The sequence below is a fragment of the Phoca vitulina genome, unplaced genomic scaffold (genome assembly GCF_004348235.1).
Source record: "Phoca vitulina isolate PV1807 unplaced genomic scaffold, GSC_HSeal_1.0 scaffold96, whole genome shotgun sequence".
NCBI lineage: Eukaryota > Metazoa > Chordata > Mammalia > Carnivora > Phocidae > Phoca > Phoca vitulina.
In genome coordinates this window covers 1,129,958-1,153,298 of record NW_022589799.1, presented here as the reverse complement: position 1 = coordinate 1,153,298, position 23,341 = coordinate 1,129,958, and the positions used below count along the sequence as shown (strand labels likewise).

The 23,341-nt window shown below is 42.8% G+C and overlaps 1 protein-coding gene across 1 annotated transcript in view; it reads left to right on the top strand.

Annotated features, from left to right (window-relative positions):
• TUFT1 (tuftelin 1) overlaps positions 1–23,341 on the top strand; it is a 43,247-nt gene that overhangs the window by 6,894 nt on the left and 13,012 nt on the right. Inside the window, exons 2-5 of the mRNA XM_032397073.1 lie at positions 15,417–15,518; positions 19,708–19,794; positions 20,346–20,435; positions 22,176–22,241. Of these exons, the coding sequence (XP_032252964.1) occupies positions 15,417–15,518; positions 19,708–19,794; positions 20,346–20,435; positions 22,176–22,241 (345 nt within the window). The remainder of the gene's footprint in view (positions 1–15,416; positions 15,519–19,707; positions 19,795–20,345; positions 20,436–22,175; positions 22,242–23,341) is intronic.

Here is a 23,341-nt window from a genome sequence, read left to right as displayed (position 1 = left end):
GAGTGGGATTGCTGGGTCAGAATATCTTTATTTTGAAAGAGGATTCCTCTGGAGTCACTGGTACTCCAGAGGAATGAATGAATTCCAAAATGCTGACAGCACTGGCTCTGTGACCCCAGGGCGGGGAAGAAACTCCTGGGCAGAGGGACCTTTCAAGTTTGGTGACTGCCTGTTCCTTCCACTCAGGACACCTGTCCCCAGCTCAGCCCGTAAATTCCTCCTCACACCATTCCGTCTCCCCCATCCATCGCCAGATTCTTACTTTCTAGAGTACTACAGCTGATGTCTCCAAGCCTGCCAGGAATCTGGGGAATCCTGAGCTCTGCCAGAGGATCTGGGATAGGAGGCTTAGCCAATCACCTGGCATTTGGCGCCATATTTTTCTGGGGTGGGGGATGGGGTGTTCACCCAGATGGTTTCAGTTCCAGACACATATACTCAGCAGGTGAGACGAGCTTCCCCGCCTGCCGGTAATTATGGTACGTGCCTCTCTGGGTCACAATGCAGAGTCTTGTGAAATGCTTTTGTTTCTTAGGGGTGGGGAGGCTTAGTTAGGGGAATAGGTATGTGCCAGGGAGGCTGGTGGCCTAGGTTTAAGCCTGGCCAGCAGGGGCAGGTAGAGGAGAAGAAAATAGAGGGTATGATGGAGATGGGTAGATGAAGGAAGAAAAAGGAAATGATTTTCTAGGGTCTGGAGGCACAAAAGTAAAAAATGACAAAATGACAAGAGAGAGGAGGGAGCACTGCCCCTCCATCCCAGGCTGACTGAGCACCTGGCGGGTTTCCTGGAGACCGACTAGCTCAGCAAAAGGGTGTCTCCTTCAGAGTTGAGCATTCAGGAGCCTACCTCCCTCCTTTTTTTTTTTTTTTTTTTGAAAACAAAATGCACATTTTATTTAGGTTGAAATAAACTATACAAAATTGATTTTCTTCACCAAAAATAACAGCAATATTTTCTGTATTATTCCTAGATAAACAACAAAACACTTATTTTTGTAGGTTTTCCAGGTTTTATTTGTAAATCAAGACGAGGCAGTAGATACAGTCATGGAAAAAGAGGAAACCAGACACATCAGTTGTCAATATCCATGGCCTCTGATCCTGTCTTGAGTGTGAACAGAGGTGTTCAAGCCCACCTCCCTCCTTATACACACTCACTGTTAGGGCTCTTCTGCCACGGCGGTTGCCTGTGCCAGGTCTCCAGGTGATGAGAAAGGCTGCCCCATTTAGGGTGCCACCCTAAATCCTTTTGCTCATTTCACCTCCCAATCACCCTGGTCAGCCCTCTGCATGGTGTTTGTCCAGTCCATGCCGCTGGGCAGGTAGCCAGACAAAAAGCAGACACCTGTTTTGTTGGCTAATCTGTGGGGAGGAGTGGAATAATTCTTTGTGTCATACTTGACAAAGGGCCATCTCTGGCCTAGAGAGCCCAGTAGAAGGCAGAACCAAGGCTGCCCAAAACCTGAGAGTGGAGTGGCAGCCAAGGGAGGGTAAGCCCCAACCACCCTGTCTGACCCTCTTTGACTTTATTGGGGCTTTCCTTGTGCTGGCCTCTTGGGAGCCAGTGTTTCAAGCGGCTGGCTATTCCCATTTCTCAGGGGATAGGACTGAGGGACAGAGTGATGGAGGAATGGGTTATAGAGTGAAGATGAATTAAGGATGCTGGCTTCCAGCTCAGGGACAATCTCTACTGCCCTTACTTCTTCTTAGAAAGACCCTTGACCCTCCCCTGCCACCCATGCTCATGGCCCCCATAGCAGCCTGGGGAGTAGGAGCAATAATTTCCTATAGATCTGTCCCCTATCACATGAGCCTGGGGTGTGAGAACCTCTGGGGCCTCCCTCTTTATCTCCCTATCGTTTCCCCACAGCGTCTTGATCTCTAACCCCTCAGCTATGTGTTTATCCCCTCCCTGCTCTGAGGAGTGACTCACAGCTGGAGATTTGTTTGAACAGAAGCGAGAGGCTGCCTGTAATTTGGAGGTGGCTGGGCTTCTCCCCAAGAATGTTTATGAGGTTAGAGGCTGCTTACCTTGTGATTAGCTGCTTCTTTTTCCCTAGAGAAGGCTCTGCTTCTTATCTTGCCTTTCAGAGAGTGCCCAGTGGGACTTCCCTGCTAGACATTTTGGGGTATTCCTAAAGCTCCCTGGAACCTTCTCATAGCCCTGAGATCACTCCAGCTCCAGAAAACAGCTAATGGCACCAGGCAGAGTTGGGCCTGGGTTTCCCTCCTTAGCTCTGGGCTGGGGTTGTGGTTTGAGGTTCATGGCCTTGCAGACTGGATTCTCTGGTTCTGGAGGCTGAGGTGGCAGAGAGAACCCTAGATTTGTTCACAGGCTTCATTTAGACAATTTGGCTCACCCACCCTCCTCCCCGTGTCTTCCCAGAGCTCCTTGGGAAAGTAATGCTGTCTCACCTTTGTGAAGTGATTTATGGTTTGCAAAGCACTTTCACACTATCCTACATCTCTACCTGTCCTGCGTTAAATGTAGGCAGGGTACCTATTATCACTACCATTTTGCAGATAGAAAACAGGCCCTAAGAGATAAAGTGATTTGCTCAAGGATTAATAGGTGTCAGTTTGACTCAGACCCCACCTCCAACTCCAAGTTTAGCACTTTTTCTTGCCTTCTCTTAATTTAGATATTTTACTAGACCAGTGCTGCACAAACACATTTTTGTTGCTAAAGTTTAAAACACTGTAGAAGCACGGACTGAAAGTCCCTTTACTCCTTTGTCCTTCTCCTGTTTAATGTGTATAAAGTCAGTGCTTCTCCCATGTGCTTACATTCTAGAAATGCCCTGTGGCATGGTGGTTGGGAACACTGACTCTAGAGCTACAGGACCTGGGTTTGAATCCTGGCTCTGACCCTTGCTAGTTATATAGCCGTGGGCAAGATACTTAACGTCTGTGCCTTGGTTTTCTCATCTATAAAATAAGGATATTGATAATAATATTTACCATATAGTACTATTATGAGGATTAAATGAGTTAATATATATAAAGCACTTAGAACAGAGCCCAGTAGGGCTCAGCACATAGTAATTGCTATATATAGGAGTTGACAATTACTATAAACATATATATGTACTTAAATAAATAGGAAGTCATTTTTTTATGAATTAGTGCCTTGCTTTTTTCCTACTTTATCTTGGAGATCATTTTCTGTCAGTTCACAGAAGTTTATTTTTTTATTTTTATTTTTTTTAAAGATTTTTTATTGATTTATTTGACAGAGAGACAACGAGAGAGGGAACACAAGCAAGGGGAGTGGGAGAGGGAGAAGCAGACTCCCTGCTGAGCAGGGAGCCCGATGCGGGGCTCAATCCCAGGACCCTGGGATCATGACCTGAGCCAAAGGCAGCCGCTTAGCCGACTGAGCCACCCAGGCACCCAGAAGTTTACTTTTTTTTAAAAGATTTTATTTATTTATTTGACAGAGACACAGTGAGAGAGGGAACATGAGCAGGGGAAGTGGGAGAGGGAGAAACAGGCTTCCTGCTAAGCAGGGAGCCCGATGTGGGGCTTGATCCCAGGACCCTGGGATCATGACCTGAGCCAAAGGCAGACGCTTAACGACTGAGCCACCCAGGCATCCCCAGAAGTTTATTTATCAGCAGTGTAGTATTCCATAGTGCAGATGATACCATACTTCATTCACTCACTCACCTACTAGAGGATAGTTATGCTGTTCCCAGTTTGTAACTATTGTAAACAGTACTGCCGTCAACAGTTTGACACATGTATCTTTGGGCAAATGTGTGTGGATTTTCATAAGGCATATTCCTTTTTTTTTTTTTTTTTAAAGATTTTATTTATTTGACAGAGAGAGACACAGCGAGAGAGGGAACACAAGCAGGGGGAGTGGGAGAGGGAGAAGCAGGCTTCCCACCGAGCAGGGAGCCTGATGTGGGGCTCGATCCCAGGACCCTGGGATCATGACCTGAGCCAAAGGCAGACCTTAACGACTGAGCCACCCAGGCGCCCCTCATAAGGCATATTCCTAAAAGTGGAATTACTGGGTCAAAAGGTTTACAAAATGTGCAAATACTTTTTATTAATATTGCCAAATTCCCAAAATACTTGTATAAACTTACACTCTCTCTAACAATATATGAGATTACTCTTTCTTCCTGCACCCTCACCAGTCCTGGATATTATCAGTATCTTTTTTTTTTTAAAGATTTTATTTATTTATTTTGTGAGAGAGAGAGAGAGAGCATAAGCGAAGGGGAGGGGCAAAGAGAGAGGGAGAAGCAGACTCCCCGCTGAGCAGGGAGCCGGACTCAGGGCTCCATCCCAGGATCCTGGGATCATGACCTGAGCCGAAGGCAGATGCCTAACTGACTGAGCCACCCAGGTGCACCAGTATCTTTATTTTTTTTTTTTTTATTTTTTTTTATTTTTTTAAAGATTTTATTTATTTATTTGACAGAGAGAGACACAGCGAGAGAGGGAACACAAGCAGGGGGAGTGGGAGAGGGAGAAGCAGGCTTCCCACAGAGCAGGGAGCCCGATGCGGGGCTCGATCCCAGGACCCTGGGATCATGACACGAGCTGAAGGCAGACGCTTAACGACTGAGCCACCCGGGCGCCCCGCACCAGTATCTTTAATATTTGCCAATTCGTTGGTCTACAAATGCTATTTCTGCAGGATTTACATGAGGAAAAGTCCATTGCTTTACTGAGAGCAAGAAAGAAGGCTTGTGTATATGGGAAGCTTTAAAGCATAGCAATAAAATGGACAGCTGTGCACTGAACACTCAGCTTAAGAAATAGAACATTACCAATCTTTTTGAAGCCCCTGGGGTCCTTCCTAGTTCATAACCCTCTCCTTCCTCCACAGAAGTGATCACTGACTCGAATTTTGTGTTTATTTCCTTGCTCTTTGTTATACTTTTCCTACATGGACAAGTGATATAGTGCTTGAGTTGACATATTTTGAACTTTATATTCATGATATTATCTATATTCTCTACCTTGTTTTTTTTTAAATTAATTAATTAATTAATGAAAGTAATCTCTGCACCCAATGTGGGGCTTAAACTCATGACCCTGAGATCAAGACTCGCATGGTCTTCCGACTGAGCCAGCCAGGTTCCCCTTCTATAGCTTGCTTTTAAACTTACCATTAATTTGGAGATTCATTCATGTCGATACGTGAAGCTGTAATTCAGTTATTTTCACAGATGAATACTAGTTCATTGTACTAATATGCCAGAGTTTATTCATCCATTTTCTTGTCAGCGGATCATCTGGGCTGTTGAAAGTGTGTAGCCGTTACAAACAATGCTGCTGTGAGCATATATGTGCATGTTTCCTCTTTACACTTCTTTTTCTTAATTTAAAGATTTATTTATTTATTTGAGAGAGAGAGAGAGCGCGCATGAGTGGGAGGGGCAGAAGGAGAGGGAGAGACATTCCCAAGCTGACTCCAAGGGCTGAGCTCGGAGCCTGACTCAAGGCTTCATCTCACGACCCTGAGATCACCTGAGCCGAAACCCAGAGTTAGAGGTTTAACCAACTGCACCACCCAGGTGCCCCTACACTTCTTAAATCTATCAATTTAGTGAAATTCTCCCCAAGATGATAACTCATTATTGTTTTAACTAACATTTCCCTAATTACTGGTGAGGTTGAGCATCTTTCATATATTTTTAAATTTTACATTAAAATTTTTTCCAATAATAGATTTTATTTAACCCAATATATGCAAAGGTTATCATTCCAAGTGATCAGGATAAAAAGAAATTATTCAATTTTTTGTACTATGTCTTTGTACAGAACATCTCTATTTGGACTGGCCACATTCCAAGTGGTCGATAGCCACATGTGGCTAATGGCTACCATATTGGACAATATAGCTCTTGATAGTGAATGACTTGACTTAACTGACCCAACTCCCTGTATTCAGACCAAACCTCTACTTTATCAATCCATATGTCCCATCTATCTACCAACTGATTTATTTATTTATACATTAAACTTTTAATTTTATTATATCATTATTTTTAATTGAAATATAATTGACACACCTTGTGACATTAGTTTTAAGTGTACAGCATAGTGATTCAATAAGTCTATATGTTATGCTGTGCTCACAAGTGTAGCTACCATCTGTCTCCATGCAGAGTATCTTTTCATATGTCTATTAGCTACTTATATTTCTTCTTAGAGTTACCTTTCTTAGCCTTTGCTCATTATTTTTGTTTCCCCTCTTTTTATGTTTGCCTTTTCCAGTATTCCATATTGCTTCTCTAAACTGAGAAGTTTGAGTTTCTCATAAGAAAGGGAATTGGGGAAATCCTTGGTCTCATCACCTGGAATTGATGCAGTGTATATTTTTTGAGAACCTACTTAGTTCAGACACTGTGCTAAATAAGCTTCTGATTTTACTGGAGGAGTTGCATGAATAAGTAGTTATAAAGGAACGGGATCATCGCTATAGTGTAGTATAGTTGCATGAACTTTCTCTCTCTCTCTTTCTTTAAGTAAACTTTTTATTTTGGAATAATACTAAGTTAAGTTTATAGGAAAGTTGCAAAGATATTACAGAGAATTCTCAATATACTCTTTGCTCAGTTTCCCCCAATGTTAATATCTTACGTAACCATGGTCCTGGGATCGAGCTCTGTGTTGGACTCCATGCTCAGTGTGGAGTTTGCTTGAGATTCTCTCTCTCCCTCTCCCTCTGCCCCTCCTGCTTGTGCTGTCTCTCTCTCTCTAAAATAAATAAATAAAATCTTTAAAAAATAAAATAAAATCTTTAGGGGTGCCTGGGTGGCGCAGTAGGTTACGAGGCCGACTCTTGGTTTTCACTCAGGTCGTGATCTCAGGGTTGTGAGAAGAAGCCCCATGTTGGGCTCTGTGCTCAGTGCAGAGTCTTCTTAAGACTCTTTCTCTTTGCCCCTCCCCCATGTGCTCTCTCTCTCATTTTTAAAAATAAATAAGTCTTAAAAAAATAAGATCTTTAAAAAAAGAAAATAAAGAGGCGCCTGGGTGGCTCAGTTGGTTAAGCATCTGCCTTCAGCTCAGGTCATGATCTCTGGGTCCTGGGATCAAGCCTGGCATTGGGCTTCCTGCCCAGCAGGGAGTCTGCTTCTCTCTCTCTCTCTTTCTCCCCCCGCCCTGCCCCTCCCTACCACAGTTCTCTCTCTCTCAAATAAATAAAATCCTTAAAAAAAAATTTGGTTGTATGTATGTATGTAAGTAAGTAAGTAATCTCTACACCCATCCTGGGGTCAAACTTTCAACCCTGAGATTGAGTTGCATGCTCTACCAACTTAGCCATCCAGGTGCCTCTATCCATTTTATTCTTGAACATTTGGATAAATTCTAATTTTTGGCTATTATGAGAAATGCTACTGTGAACATTCTAGTATCATTTTTTTATGAGTAGAATTTTTTTGTTTTTAGGGGGAACATAGGTATACATTTCTTTTTTTTTAAATTTTTTATTGTTATGTTAATGACCATACATTACATCATTAGTTTTTGATGTAATGTTCCATGATTCATTGTTTGTGCATAACACCCAGTGCTCCATGCAGAATGTGCCCTCTTTAATACCCATCACCGGGCTAACCCATCCTTCTACCCCCTCCCCTCTAGAACTCTCGGTTTGTTTTTCAGAGTCCATAGTCTCTCATGGTTCGTCTCCCCCTCCGATTTCCCCCCCTTCATTCTTCCCCTCCTGTTATCTTCTTCTTCTTTTTTTTTTTCTTAACATATATTGCATTATTTGTTTCAGAGGTACAGGTCTGTGATTCAACAGTCTTGCACAGTTCACAGCGCTCACCATAGCACATACCCTCCCCAGTGTCCATCACCCAGCCGCCCCATCCCTTGGGTAGGTAACTGGCAGTAGAATTGCTGTGCTACAGGGTTTGCAAGTGTTCATCTTTGGTAGATGTTTCCAAGGAAATTATGGTAACAAGCAATCCCACCATCAGTGTAGGAGAGTTCTAATTGTTCCATAGCCCCCAACGATTGTTTTTTGCTCTCATTTGTAGTCTTTCTGATGGGTATTTTGTAGTATTGCCTTGTGGTTATTGTCTAGCTCTTTGGTGACAATGACTAATGAGACTGAACCCTTTTCAGATGTTTATTGACCATTTGGATATCCTCTTATGTGATGTGTCTTTTGAAGTCTTTTGTCCATTTTTCTGTTGGGCACCTGCTTTCTCTCCCTTTCTTTCCCTCCTTGCCCTTTCTCTCTCTCTCTTTCTTTAAGTAAACTTTTTATTTTGGAATAATACTAAGTTAAGTTTATAGGAAAGTTGTAAAGATATTACAGAGAATTCTCAATATACTCTTTGCTCAGTTTCCCCCAATGTTAACATCTTACGTAACCATGGTACCTTTGTCATAACTAAGAAAATTAATGTTGATACAAGACTATTAACTAAAGTATAGGTTTTATTTGGATTTTGCCAGTTTTTCCACTAATGTACTTTTTCTCATCCAGGATCCAGTCCAGGAGACCATGTTGTATTTAGTCTTTTTGTTTTATAGGAATTCTTAATATATTCTGAATATTCTTTGCCAGATATATAGAGTGAATACCTTCTGCTCTGTGGATTGTCATGCACTCTCTTTTGATGAAAAAAGTTCAAAATTTTAATATAGTCCAATTTATCAAATTTTTTATGGGGAAGATGCTTTTTGCTTTTTACATTTAAATCTGCAATCCAGGGACACCTGGGTGGCTCAGTCAGTTAAGCTTCTGCCTTCAGCTCAGGTCGTGATCCCAGGGTGCTAGGATCGAGTCCCGCATCAGGCTCCTGCCTGCCATTCCCCCTGCTTGTGCTCACTCTCTCTCTGACAAATAAATAAATAAAATATTTAAAATAAATAAATAAATAAATATGCAATCCACTTGAAATTGATATTTGTATATGGTGTGCGGTAGAAGTAAATATACATCTTTTTCCAACAAGACTCTTTTACTTTAGCGATAAGCATATGCTATGGCAAATATTTTGAAGAGGAGCATTACATCAAATTTTGAGGAGCAGTACATCAAATTTTGAGGAACTGGAACTTTTGTTTATGTGTTTTAGTCACTATATTTTCACTTAAGCATCATACTGTCCATCTTACCAACTAATACGCTAAGGCTGAGGGAGAATAAATCAATACACACAACAAATGAAAGCCAGAATCAGTGTTTGAGCACAGGTCCAACTGTTCCAAATGTGATTCTTTTCCTGCAAAGACGAGAGGAAGTCATTTGGGCTTGAGGGGTAACAGACCAGGCAATAAATTTGGTGGTAATCTAGGTACTATTGTGTATCATCTCATTCTAACTGTCAAAAGAAAATATATTTTCCGAAATAAAAAAATAAATATATAAGAAATAAAAAGAGGGGCGCCTGGGTGGCTCAGTCGTTAAGCGTCCGCCTTCGGCTCAGGTCATGATCCCAGGGTCCTGGGATCGAGTCCCGCATCGGGCTCCCTGCTCCGCCGGAAGCCTGCTTCTCCCTCTGCCACTCCCCCTGCTTGTGTTCCTTCTCTCCCTGCCTCTCTCTCTCTGTCAAATAAATAAATAAAATCTTAAAAAAAAAAAAATTTGACAGTAATCTACAAAAGTGGGGGCAAGGGAGGGGGCTTAGTTTGAATACCTAAGTTTATTTAGTTTAATCTATTCAGTGGCATACTAGTGGCCATTAAGAGCCAGTTTTGAAGAATGTTGAGTATGATGGAAATTAACAATGTAATTTTTAAAAAATTTTTTTATTGTTATGTTAATCCCCATACATTACATCATTAGTTTTAGATATAGTGTTCCATGATTCATTGTTTGTGCATAACACCCAGTGCTCCATGCAGAACGTGCCCTCCTCAATACCCATCACCAGGCTAACCCATCCTCCCACCCCCCTCCCCTCTAGAACCCTCAGTTTGTTTTTCAGAGTCCATCGTCTCTCATGGTTCTTCTCCCCCTCCGATTTCCCCCACTTCATTCTTCCCCTCCTGCTACATTCTTCTTCTTCTTTTTTTCTTTCTTAACATATATTGCATTATTATTAACAATGTAATATTAAAGGGAAAAAGCAAGTATATAACTTTGTACAGTAGTATGTTTTTAAAAAATAGGCGTAGAAAGATTATAAGGAATACACTAACATTTTTTTTTTTTAAAGATTTTATTTATTTATTTGACAGAGAGAGACACAGCGAGAGAGGGAACACAAGCAACAGGCAGAGGGAGAGGGAGAAGCAGGCTCTCCGCTGAGCAGGGAGCCCGATGCGGGGCTCGATCCCAGGATCCCGGGATCATGACCTGAGCTGAAGGCAGACGCTTAATGACTGAGCCACCCAGGCACCCCTCGTTTGTTGTTTTTGAGTGTTACCTGTTTGTATAGACTTCTAATGATTGCTCAGGGTATTACACTTGTATAAGTATAACTTATCACAGTCTACCAGTTGCCATTTTACCAGTTTGAGTGAAGTATAGAAACCTTACCTTCCTTTACCCTCCCCCATTCATAATAAAATTAATTTAAATATTACCTCTATGTACTTTTATTTATTTATTTTTTTAAAGATTTTATTTATTTAGAGAGTGAGAGAGAGTGGGAGAAGGGAAAGAGGGAGAGGGAGACAGAGAATCTCAAGCAGATTCTCCACTGAGCCTGGAGCCTGAGTGGGGCTTGATCTCACTACCTTGAGATTGTGACCTGAGCTGAGATCAAGAGTTGGAAGCTCAGGAGCACCTGGGTGGTTCAGTGGGTTAAGCGTCTGCCTTCTGCTCAGGTCATGATCCCAGAGTCCTGGGATCGAGCCCTGCATCAGGCTCCCTGCTCAGCAGGAAGCCTGCTTCTCCCTCTCTCACCCCCCCTGCTTGTGTTCCCTCTCTTGCTGTCTCTCTCTCTGTCAAAGAAATAAAATCTTTAAAAAAAAAAAAAAAGTTGGAAGCTCAGCTGACTGAGTCACTGAGGTGGCCCCTCCTCTGTGTACATTTAGAACCTAATCAGACAGTGTCATAATTTTATCTTCAACCATCAAACGTATTTTAGAAAGCCCAAGAGGAGAGGGAAAACCTATTGTATTTAATGATGTTTTTGCTTCCATGTTGTTTCTGTCTTTCTCATGTTCCAAAGTTTCTTTTGTATTGTTTCCTTTCTGTTTGAAGACCTTTTACAGACTTTTTTTTTTTTTAAAGAGGTAAAGGGAGAGAGAGCTCTCGAAGAGGGGAAGGGCAGAGGGGGAGGGAGAGAATCCCAAGCAGACTCTGTGCTGAGTGCAGAGCCCGTCATAGGATGCCGAGCCCACACAGGGCTGCATCCCAGGACCCCGAGATCATGACCTGAGCCAAAATCAAGAGCCAGCTGCCTAACCGACTGAGCCACCCAGGTGCCCCACTTTTTTAAAAAAGATTTTATTATTTATCCCAGAGAGAGAGTGCAAGAGTGGGGGGAGGAGCAGAAGGAGAGGGACAAGCAGACTTGACGCTGAGCACAGAGCCCAATGTGGGACTTGATCTCACGACCCTGAGATCATGACCTGAGGCAAAATCAATAGTCGGACACTGAACTATCTGAGCCACCCAGGTTCCCCTACAGCCATTCTTTTAGTGTAGCTATATTGGTAACAAATTCTCTTAGTTTTCCTTTACCTGAGAACATCTTGATTTCCCCCTCACTCCTGAAGAAGATTTTTTGGTCGTAGGATTGTTGATTAAGAGGTTTTTTTCAGTACTTGAAAATAGTGTGCCATTTTCTCCTGGTCTTCCTGGTTTCTGATGAAAAATCTCCTTTTTATTCAGAGTGTTTTCCCCCTATAAGTAAGGTGGCATTTTTTTCTCTGACTTGAAAAGATTTTTTCTTTGTCTTTAGTTATCAGAAGTTTAATTATGATGTGTCTTGGCATGATTTGGGGGCTCATCGTGTTTGGGATTTGCTCAGCTCCTTGAATCTGCGGGTTTATGTCTTTTGCAAAATTTGGAAAGTTTTCAGCCATTATTTCTTTGAGTACTTTTGCAAGTTGCCTACTTTCTCCTGTCCACCTGGAATTCTGATAACATGAATGGGTGAGATGACTTCTCAAAGGCTTCCATCTAGCCAGTTGTCTGTGCTCTTTCAGTTAGAATGCCTGGGTTCATACAATAAACCAGACTTGATGATCTTCATTAGCTAATAATAACCCCTTTATTTTGGCTGAGGGATGCCCCAGCTTTCCCCAGCTGCCTCCCGGTATGGAGAGATGTTTTAACCTAAGTGCCTGTCTGTGTCCTGGGGAAAAAAGAGTTGGCAGCCACTCTGGCTATTTTGAAATCATTTCCTCTTCTTTCTTGTGTAATGTTCTCTTGACCTAGATGTCATGGAGCACTCATATACATTCAGAAAATACTTACCTGTGTAAAGGACTGTGGCAGACAGCAGCCCACAAGGAGTTAACAGAAGGGGCAATTCCTCATGGAACATAAATAACTGAGAGGCAGGTGCCACGGGAGGCCCTGTGATGCTGAGGGAGCTGGGGGGGTGTTCCCACTGGATGTAGGGAAGAGTCATGTAAGATGTGGATTTCAGTGTGAATTCTGGAGGGCCTGGTAGATGCCCCATGTGAAAACGGGAAGAAAGGACATTTAAGAGAAATGGTGAAAGCCAAGTCACTGAGGTGAGATGTACTGGGCCAGGGGCTTTGAGAAGCAGTAACAGAAGAAGTGAGTTGACCCAGGCTCCGGAGGGCCTGAAATGTCCCCACTAAGGACCTAACTTGTATTTGGTAGGAATTAAGTATTTTTGTAAAAGCAGCTACATTGCTAGGATTGGGAAGGTGGAAGGGCCATGTGGGAGTGTCTTCCATCTGTCCCAAATTTGGGTTCATTTCAAGAAGTAGGAGGAGGCTAATATTTGAGTACCTCTCTCTTATGTGGCAGAGAACAACCTCCATACACTTTCAGTTAATTTTCAACAAAAAAACCCTAGTAGTGTTAGAGGGTAGTGTTGCCATTTTATAAGGAGAACACTGAGAGTTAAGTATCTGACCACAGAGACTGATTTCTTCTGTCCCAAGCTCTCTTCCTTGAATCGGAAGGACTATTCCCTGCCCAGAGAAGCTTCTCCCAGCTCCCTCAGTTAGGCACATTCTTTCTTCCTCCTTTCCTTCCACCAGACATTTGGAATGTTAGGAGGGTTCCTTAAAACCTGTTAAGAGTAAGATGGCATTTATACTCCTGGACCTCAAGATCCCTTTTATCCTTGGGTAGCTCAGCCCCCATCTTCCCATCATTGCCTGGGGGAAGCATATACTCCCTTTTCATGCTCTCATTGTATCAAAGCTGGAAGGAACCTTAGAGATACTTAGTCCAACTCCTTATTTTTCTGGTGTAAGCCAGAGGCCCAGCGTGGCTAAATCTTTCATCCAACTCTACACATAACACAGGTTATGGCAGGGTTGGGTCCTCTCTGCCTTGCTGACCCTCTCTCAATGTTGTTATCTCCCCAGATCTTCAGCACCTACTTTTTCCATTTACCATATGATTTCCCTCTTTTTTTTTTTTAAAGATTTTTTTTATTTATTTATTTGACAGAGAGATTGACAGCGAGAGAGGAAACACAAGCAGGGGGGAGTGGGAGAGGGAGAAGCAGGCCTCCCGCTGAGCGGGGAGCCCGATGCGGGGCTCGATCCCAGGATCCTGGGATCATGACCTGAGCCGAAGGCAGACGCTCAACGACTGAGCCACCCAGGCGCCCCATATGATTTCCCTCTTAATGTGTTCTATTTGCCCCACGTTTTGTTTTTTATTTTTTATTTTTTTAAAAAAGATTTTATATATTTATTTGACAGAGAGAGAGCATAAGTAGGCAGAGCGGCAGGCAGAGGGAGAGGGAGAAGTAGGCTCACCTAGCAGGGAGCCAGATGTGGGACTCGATCCCAGGACCCTGGGATCATGACCTGAGCCAAAGGCAGACACTTAATGACTGAGCCACCCAGGCGCCCCCCACAGTTTGTTTTTTAAACCTCCTTTGAGTTAGGAAAGAAAACCTGCTTCTTCCTTTGAAATTAGACTCATCTGTAGATAGATACCTATTGTCTTGCCTTCTTTCATTTGGATAATTTCTGTATGCCTTATAAAAATAGGGGCTTGGGGGCGCCTGGGTGGCGCAGTCAGTTAAGCTTCTGACTCTTGGTTTTGGCTCAGGTTATGATCAGGTGATCAGGTGGTGAGATTGAGCCCAGCACTGGGCTCCGTGCTTAGTGCTGAGTTTGCTTAAGTTCCTGTGTCTCTCTCCCCCTCAACTCTCTCTCTCAAATAAATAAGTAAATCTTTTTTTTTTTTAAAGATTTTATTTATTTATTTGACAGAGAGAGACAGCGAGAGAGGGAACACAAGCAGGGGAGTGGGAGAGGGAGAAGCAGGCCTCCCGCTGAGCAGGGAGCCCGATGCGGGGCTCAATCCCAGGACCCTGTGATCATGACCTGAGCTGAAGGCAGACGCTTAAACGACTGAGCCACCCAGGCGCCCCTAAATAAGTAAATCTTAAAAAAAAGGGGGTGGTTTGGATTCAACTACTGCCCTATAGTTTGGCTCAAGAAGGAGGATATCCTAGTCTTGGAAAGTGCGTCTGTAGCTTCCTGGTTGGCTGTCAGGTGCAGGAACCCTGGATTGGGGATGCCTTCTTCAAGGCTGGGGAAACGGGAATGCGTGCAATGTGCTGTAATCCGAGGACCAGGGTAGCTAGCCCCTCTGGAGCTTCATGGAGCAGCATGCTGTGTAGTCTCTGGTGTGGTATACAGAGCACTGTCAGAGGCCCCAGAGACATCCTGCCACCCAGGAGTGACTGATCTTAGGCAGGCTAACGTCACCTCTCCAGACCTCAGCTTTGCTGTCTGTTAAGTGGTGATAATAAGGCCCACTCCACAGGGCTGGCAAAGTCCCAGTCGTGGACCGTAAAGGTAAGGGGTTATTGTTGCTGTCATTGTCATTATTAGGGCAGCGTGGACATTCTCAGGCTGGCTCTACAAAGTGAACTGACAGGAGATGAACTTGAACACTTAGCCCAGAAGGTATCGAGGTTTCTGGTGGGGTGAGACCTCTCCCTCAGCCAGTTCTCCTTCCTTGCTGCTGACTTCCCAAGCCATTGCTGCCTGGAACCATCTCTGCTGCCGCTCAGGATCACCTCCTTTCAGACACACCACCTGACCTCTGCATTGTGCGCTGCTTTGGGGGATGGGGAGACCCCACTAAAAGTAAAACTAACTGCAATTTCTGCTAATTTCCCCCGTCCGGTGTAGCTGCTGTGTGGCTTCTGGTAGGGGTTCTGAAATGAATTTTTGGCGGGGACAATCAGACTAACCCTTTACATCTTCTGAGGAGCAGGTCTTCTGCATTGGTCAAGGGGCAGAAGTTCTGGGCTTGTCATGATTTCTGAGCCATTTCTCTCTCTCTCTCTCTCTCTCTCTGGCAGGCGGGCAGGAAGACCTATGCCGTGGTGTCTGGCCGCTCAACCAGTCATTCCCTGGCCTCAGAACTGGTGGAGTCCAATGATGGCCATGAGGAGATCATTAAGGTAAGCTTTGTTCACCTCCACTCTTTCTCTCTCCCCTCTTTCTCCTGACAGGCATGTGAGAGGGAGCAGCAGACTTTGCCACAGGGTTTGACTGTGGTTTGACTAGGAGGAACCAGACTTGTAATGCTAGTTCCTGGGTATTTTCCTGGAAAGATAATTAACACCAGGAGACCATAGTCCGTGTGTAGTGACTTTGGTGCAACTCAGCTGTAGGCATGAGGATGGATGAGATGACCTTTCTAGGTGCCTATCCCACTATCCATATTTAGCTGCTGGAGGTTGTGGAGACAGGTGGGAGGTGTGGTTAGGGAACTTACTATTTTTTTTTAATAGAACAGTTTTTGTTACTTCTTTTTTAAAAACAGCTCTTTGAGACATAATTCACATACCATACAATCGATTCAGTTGAAGTGTACAATTCAGGTTTTGAGTATGTTCACAGATTGTGGCAATCATCACCACTATTAATTCCAGAATATTTTCAGTTACTCTTTTCCTGCTCCTGGCAATCACCAATCTATTCTCTGTCTCTGTGGGTTTGCCTCTTCTAGACATCTCACATAAATGGAATCCTAGAACATGTGGCCTTTGTGTCTGGCTTCTTTCACTTAGCATAATAGTTTCAAGATCCAGCCATGTTGTAACATATGTCAGTACTTAATCCTTTTAATGGTTAAATAACATTCCCTTGAATGGATATATCACATCTTGTTACCCACTCATCAGTTGATGAACATTTGGGTTGTTTCCACTGTCTGGCTATTATGCTACTATGAATATTCAAGTGCAGATTTTTGTGTGAACATATGTTTTCAGTTTTCTTGGTATCTACCTAGGAGTGGAATTGCTAGGTCATTTGGTAACTCTATATTTAATCTTTTGATGAACTACCAGAGTTTTTCTCAAAACATTTGTTCTATTTTATATTCTCACCAGCAATGTAGGAGGGTTCGAGTTTCTTTATATCCTTACCAACACTTGTTATTATCTGTCTTTTTGATTATAGCCATCCTATTGCATGTGAAGCCATATCTTGTGGTTTTCATTTGCATTTCCCTGATGACATGCTTTCATATGCTTATTGCCTGTTTGTGTATCTTCTTTGGAGAAATATTTATTCAAATCCTTTGCCCATTTAAAAATTCAGTTGTGTTTAAAGAGTTTATGTGTAGGTACAAGTAACGAATGTGGCCGCACTTTCTCCATGGTGTTACCCTGGCTATATTTGAATTTTTAAATAGCAGTGAATAGTCCAAAAGACTTTTAATGATAATTAATTAAATTTGCCAAAAAGAGTTTGGCATATGAATATTATAAATAAAACATTGTCATTTTTGTTAAGTCAATTGTGTTTTAATTTTCGAGATGTAAGGGTTCCTTATATATTCTGGATACCGACTAGATCCTTATGATATATATGACTTGGAAATATTTTTTTTGTAACTTTAAAAAAAAATTTTATTATGTTATGTTAATCACCATACATTACATCATTAGTTTTTGATGTAGTGTTCCATGATTCACTGTTTGTGTATAATACCCAGTGCTCCATGCAGAACGTGCCCTCTTTAATACCCATCACCAGGCTAACCCATCCTCCCACTCTGACTTGGAAATATTTAAAAAAAAAATTTTCCAACTCTGTGTTTTGTTTTGTTTTTCACTTTCTTAATGATGTCCTTTGAAACAAAAGTTTTGAATTTGATGTAATCCAACTTATATATATATTTTTTCTTTTATTGTGTTTTTGGTGTCCTATCTAAGAAGGTTTTGCCTAACCCAAGGTCACAAAGATTTATTCCTGTGTTTTCTTCAAAGAATTATGATTTTAGCTCTTATGAATAGGTCTATGATCCATTTTGGGTTAATTTTTGTGTATGGTATAAGGAAGAGGTCCAGTATCATTCTTTTCCATGTGGATATCCATTTATTTATTCAGGTTTTTGGTATGTTTACAGATTGTGCAGTCATCACCACTATTAATTCCAGAACATTTTCAGTCACTCTTTTCCTGCTCCTGGCAATCACCAATCTATTCTCTGTCTCTGTGGATTTGCTTCTTCTAGACATCTCATGTAAATGGAATCCTAGAACATGTGGCCTTTGTGTCTGGTTTTTTTCACTTAAACCAGCATCATTTGTTGGAAAGACTGTTCTTTCCCCATTGAATTGTCTTGGTGTCCTGTCAAAAATCAGTTTAGTGTATTTTTATTGTATTATTATTGTTTCTGGACTCTCAGTTGTATTCCATTGATTTATGGGTCTTCTCCTTATGCCAGTTCCACACTGCCTTGATTACTGTAGCTTTGTTAATTTTGTTAATATTTATTAATATTTGTAATTTTGTTATTTTTCAGGATTGTTTTAGCTATTCAGAGTCCTTTGTATTTCCATATGAATTTTAGGATCAGTTTGTCAGTTTCTGCAAAGAAGCCAGCTTGGATTTCGATAGGAATTATATTGAAACTGTAGATCAATTTGGGGAGTATTACCATCTTAACAATATTAAGTTTTCCAATCCACGAAAATGGGATGTTTGTTCATTTTTTTAGCCTTCTTTTATTTTTTTGAACAATATTCTCTAATTTTCAAAATACAAGTCTTGAACTTTGTTAAATTTATTTCTAAATATGTTTTCTTTTTAAAATTTTTATTTAAATTCAGTTTAGTTAACATACAGTGTATTATTAGTTTCAGGGGTAGGATTTAGTGATTCTTCAGTTGCATATAACACCCAGTGCTCATTACATCAACTGCCCTCCTTAATGCCCATCACCCAGTTACCCCATCCCCCCCTCCAGCAGCCCTCAGTTTGTTTCCTAGACTTAAGAGTCTCTTTGGTTTGCTTCCCTGTTTTTATCTTATTTTTCCTTCTCTTCCTGTATGTTCATCTGTTTTGTTTCTTAAATTCCACGTATGAGTGAAATCATATGGTATTTGTCTTTCTCTGACTGACTTATTTCACTTAGCGTAATATACTCTAGCTCCATCCACATAGTATTTTTTCTTTTTGTTGCTATTGTAAATAGAATTGTTTTTAAGTTCCATTTCGGATTGTTCCTTGCTAGTGTATAGAAATACAGTTATTTTTTGTATATTGATCTTTTTTTTTTTAAGATTTTATTTATTTATTTGACAGAGAGAGAGACACAGCGAGAGAGGGAACACAAGCAGGGGGAGTGGGAGAGGGAAAAGCAGGCTTCCCACTGAACAGGGAGCCGGATGTGGGGCTCGGTCTCAGGACCCCGGGATCATGACATGAGCCGAAGGCAGACCTTAACGACTGAGCCACCCAGGCGCCCCTTTTGTATATTGATCTTAAATCCTACAACCTTGCTACAGCCTCTAAGAGTTTTGTAGTGGATTCCTTAGGGTATTCTATATAAATGATCACTTCATCTGCAAATGGAGGTAGTTTTTCCTCTTTCTTTTCAATCTGAATGCCTTTAATTAATTTCTTTTTCTTATTTAAAGTCATTGCATGGCCCTTAAAGAAAGCAAAACTACCCCATAATTCTATCGATGTAATCATTGTTGTTACTACTTTATTGTGTATCCTCTCGGACATTTTCCTATATATGTGTATTTTTTCAAAAGTTAGATTGTATTATATATATTCTGTTCTACAATTTGCTTGCCCCCCCCACACTTTAATGCTTTAATGTTGGTTTATAACATCTTCTGTGTCCATAAATGTAAATGTCTGGTATTCTGATAGCTGCATAGTTTGCTATTAATACCACAATATAAGTAATCCCCCATTGTGGGACATTATGCCTATTTCCATTTTTGCATTCGTAAACAATATTTTGCTGAACATATGTTACTAAATTGTGTATGTGTTCTATAATACAGGTCATAAATATTTTCTTAATTGTAAAAGATTGAAGCATGTATAGAGAAAAATGTGTAAATCCCTTTTTACAACTTCCTTTGCATAAATTTACATATATATGTGAGTGTTTATGCCAGTTTGGCTAAATTTACTTCCTTAGGATAAATTTCCAGAAGTAGATTTGATAGGTCAAGGAGTAAGTATAGTTCTAAGCCTTCTGATTTGAATCGTCGAATTGGCCCCCAGAAAGGCGGTAACAATTGACCCTCCCAGCAGCAGTGTATGAGCCTGCCTGGGGGGCATTAACTGACCAGGAGGTTCCGTAACTGAACAGTACCATTTTCCTGATTGCAGGTGTACTTGAAGGGGAGGTCTGGAGATAAGATGATCCATGAGAAGAATATCAAGCAGCTGAAGAGTGAGGTGCAGTACATCCAGGAGGTGGGCACCCCTCCCTCTGAGGGAACTTCTCATTTTTTTGGCTCCCTTCTTTTGTAGGGTCTGGTTCTCTCCCATCTGCTCCCTTCATACCCAAAGTGCCACCAGGCCCCTTGAGTCAAGTATCATTTCCGACCCTTCCAATAATCAGCCGATCCATTCATCAACACATATTTATTGATTACCATGGGCCCAGCACTGTACCCTGGCCATCATCTCTAAAACTGCCAGTCTCTTTTCCCCAGCTTTTCCTGACCCTCCCCCTGGCTCCTGTTGGCTCCTTGGCACTCGTCGTCATGTAATAGCATATTACATGTTCCACATGTTTGCCTTTTGCGTTGTGTGTTTCTGCAACAAGAATATTAGCTCCGGCAGGGCAGGGTTTCCTGTTTGTGTAGGAGGGACTTGCCTGGGGTCCCTCCTTCCCCCAGCCAGTGCTAAGGACAGTACCTGGCTCCTAGGAGTATGGGTTGGGGATGGGCACAAAGCTGGGTGAGGTGGTATGCTCTCTTGCCTTTTTCCCAAAGCTAAGGCTTCTTGCCCTCCCCTCCCAGGCCCGGAACTGCCTGCAGAAGCTCCGGGAGGACATAAGTAGCAAGCTTGACAGAGATCCAGGAGATTGTCTCCATGGACAGGAGATACAGGTAATAGGAAATGGTCAATGGAAGAGGTTGTGCCGGGTAGTCCCGTTTGCATCACGCGGTGGGAGATTCGGCATTGCGATTCTCCGGGAACGGTGCAAATACAGGCAATATTGGCTTCTCAGAGCGCTCACGACTTTAGTAGTGCTCTCCAGCAGGTGGGCACTTGCGTTTACACATATCAGCCTATACAGAAGTATACCTGTTCCGAAAACACTGTGTAAAAATGGAATTCATGTAAATAAAACTACCATGAAGTTATTGGCAAAACCTCTTTTCTGTGAGGATTCTGTGATCAGTCTTTTTGCAACACAGTGTCTTATAAAGCAGACAATTACCTATAAATGCAAACTTCTCATAAGTCCATCATACTAAATTGGGGTGACACTGTGGTGTGAATTGGAGGTCTTGGTCCTTGTCTGTTATTTGTGTATGTAGCGGTCTCTGCCCTGGCATGAGAAGCTCCTCGAGGTTAGGGTTCACCCCCACCCCCATCTCTGTATCCCCACACTCAGCACAGGGTCAAGGATGCAGAAGATCATCAGTAAATGTCATATTGAACCTAGAGGCGAGGTCTTCTTGAGATGGATGGATAACCCTGGGATCTTGCTATTCAGCTTTTCTAAAATTGGAGGCTAGGGGCGCTTGGGTGGCTCAGTTGTTAGGCGTCTGCCTTCGGCTCAGGTCATGATCCCAGGATCCTGGGATCGAGCCCCACATCGGGCTCCCTGCTCCGCGGGAGGCCTGCTTCTCCCTCTCCCACTCCCCCCGCTTGGGTTCCCTCTCTCACTGTGTCTCTCTCTGTCGAAATAAATAAAATCTAAAAAATAAAAAATAAAAAAAAATTGGAGGCTAGAACTGACCTCAGGAGAAGAGACCTGTCTCTTCCATTTCACCCTCATCCTCCTTTAGAGGCTGAGTTATAGCTCCTTCATTTGCATTTGGTTCGGGGAGGGGGTAGTCTTCCTCCAGTAGCCCCTGCCCTCATTCTCCTGAGGGAAACCGTGACCTGGCAGCTAGAGGCGGCAGGGCTCCTCTCTGGCGTGAGCGTGCCCGAAGCTTGTGTGGCCATTCCCCCTAACTCGCTTTGCTGTGACTGAAATAGGACTTTCACTGCCTGAGCTCACATCTGGCTGCTGGGAGGTGCTTTGTTGGGTGACTGAAGAGCCTGATGTGCTCAGAGACTGGCCCAAAAGTCCAGGGCCCTTGCTTGCACAGACCAGCAGTCATATGATGAATAATCAGGCTTTGGGTTGGAAAGGATTGCAGCAAAGGCCGCTTCACCTTTCGCTTTATGCTTCGTCAAACCTTGTCAGGATCCCCGAGGGGCAATGGGAGCTCTTTTTTGGTGGCAGGCAGCTGCTTGTATCCCCTGGGCTTCCAGGAGTCAGCCTGCATGTTTTCCTGTCTGCTGAAAGGTTTTAGCCTGAGGTTCCCTGCATCCTCCCTGCAAGGCTACAGTATTCCCTTTCAAGGCCACACACGTTTCTCCACTCCCTCTCCTCCATTTTCCACAGAGCACTCAAAGTCTTTTTTCCCTTCCTGCCTGCCTACCTGCCTTCCTACTTGCCTTCCTTCCTTTTCTTCTTCATCTTCCTCCTTCACTTCCCCTTCCTCTTCTTTCTCTATCTTCTCCACCTCTTTCTTTTATTCTATCTTAAGATTTGAGATCTTAGGAGATTAATGTTTCAAAGTTGGTTTTATGGGCTGTTTTGACTACCAGTTTTATTTTTCTTTGAACAGGTGGTGTTAGAAAAGCCCAATGGATTAAATCCAAGCTCCATGACCCCATATAGCAGCCCACCTGAGGTAGGTAACAGGGAAAACCGTGGTAACTACTTCATAGCCGGAGGCAGGATATCCTCCTCCCCTATCCCCTTGTTATTGCTCTTTCTCTCTCACTAAATGTAAGAGTAACATTTGCTGTAAAAATTCAAACAACGGAGAAACATACAAACCGGAGATTCTCCTTCCCCAGTTCCACTCCTTTAAAGGATCCACTGTGAACATATTGAAATGGGTGGTTCCTTTTAGAGCAGTGCTCTTGGCCTTCACTGCTGGTTGGAATGGCCCTGGGAGCTTTGAGACAAGCCTGGTGCCAGCCCCCAGAGATTGTAATTTAATTGGTCTGAGATGTGGACTGGGCATCGGGGCTTTAAAAAGCTCTTCAGGGGGAGCCTGGCTGGCTCAGTGGGTAGAGCATGCAACTTTTGTTTTGTTTTGTTTTAATTAATTAATTTATTTATTGAGGGGGCTGTGGAGAGAGGGAGAGAGAGAGAGAATCTTTTTTTTTTTTTTTTTTTAAATATTTTTATTTTATTTATTTACTTGACAGAGAGAGACACAGCGAGAGAGGGAACACAAGCAGGGGGAGCGGGAGAGGGAGAAGCAGGCTTCCCACTGAGCAGGAAGCCCGATGCAGGGCTCGATCCCAGGACCCTGGGACCATGACCTGAGCTGAAGGCAGACGCTTAACGACTGAGCCACTCAGGTGTCCCTGAGAGAGAGAATCTTAAGCAGGCTCCACATTCAGCTTGGAGCCCAACTTGGGGCTCGATCTCACGACCCTGAGATCATGACTTGAGCCGAAATCAAGAATTGAACGCTTAACTGACAGAGTCACCCAGGCACTCTAAGCATGCAACTTTTGATCTTGGGGTTGTGAGTCTGAGTCCCACGTTGGGTGTGGAGATTACTTAAAAATAAAATCTTAGAAAAAAGAAAAAATATCTCTTCAGGTGATTCTACTGTCTAGCCAAAGCTGAGTACCAACGTTCTAGCATATTTTCTTTTCTTTTCTTTTCTTTTTTTTTTTTTTAAAGATTTTATTTAGGGGCGCCTGAGTAGCTCAGTCGTTAAGCGTCTGCCTTTGGCTCAGGTCATGATCCCGGGGTCCTGGGATCGAGCCC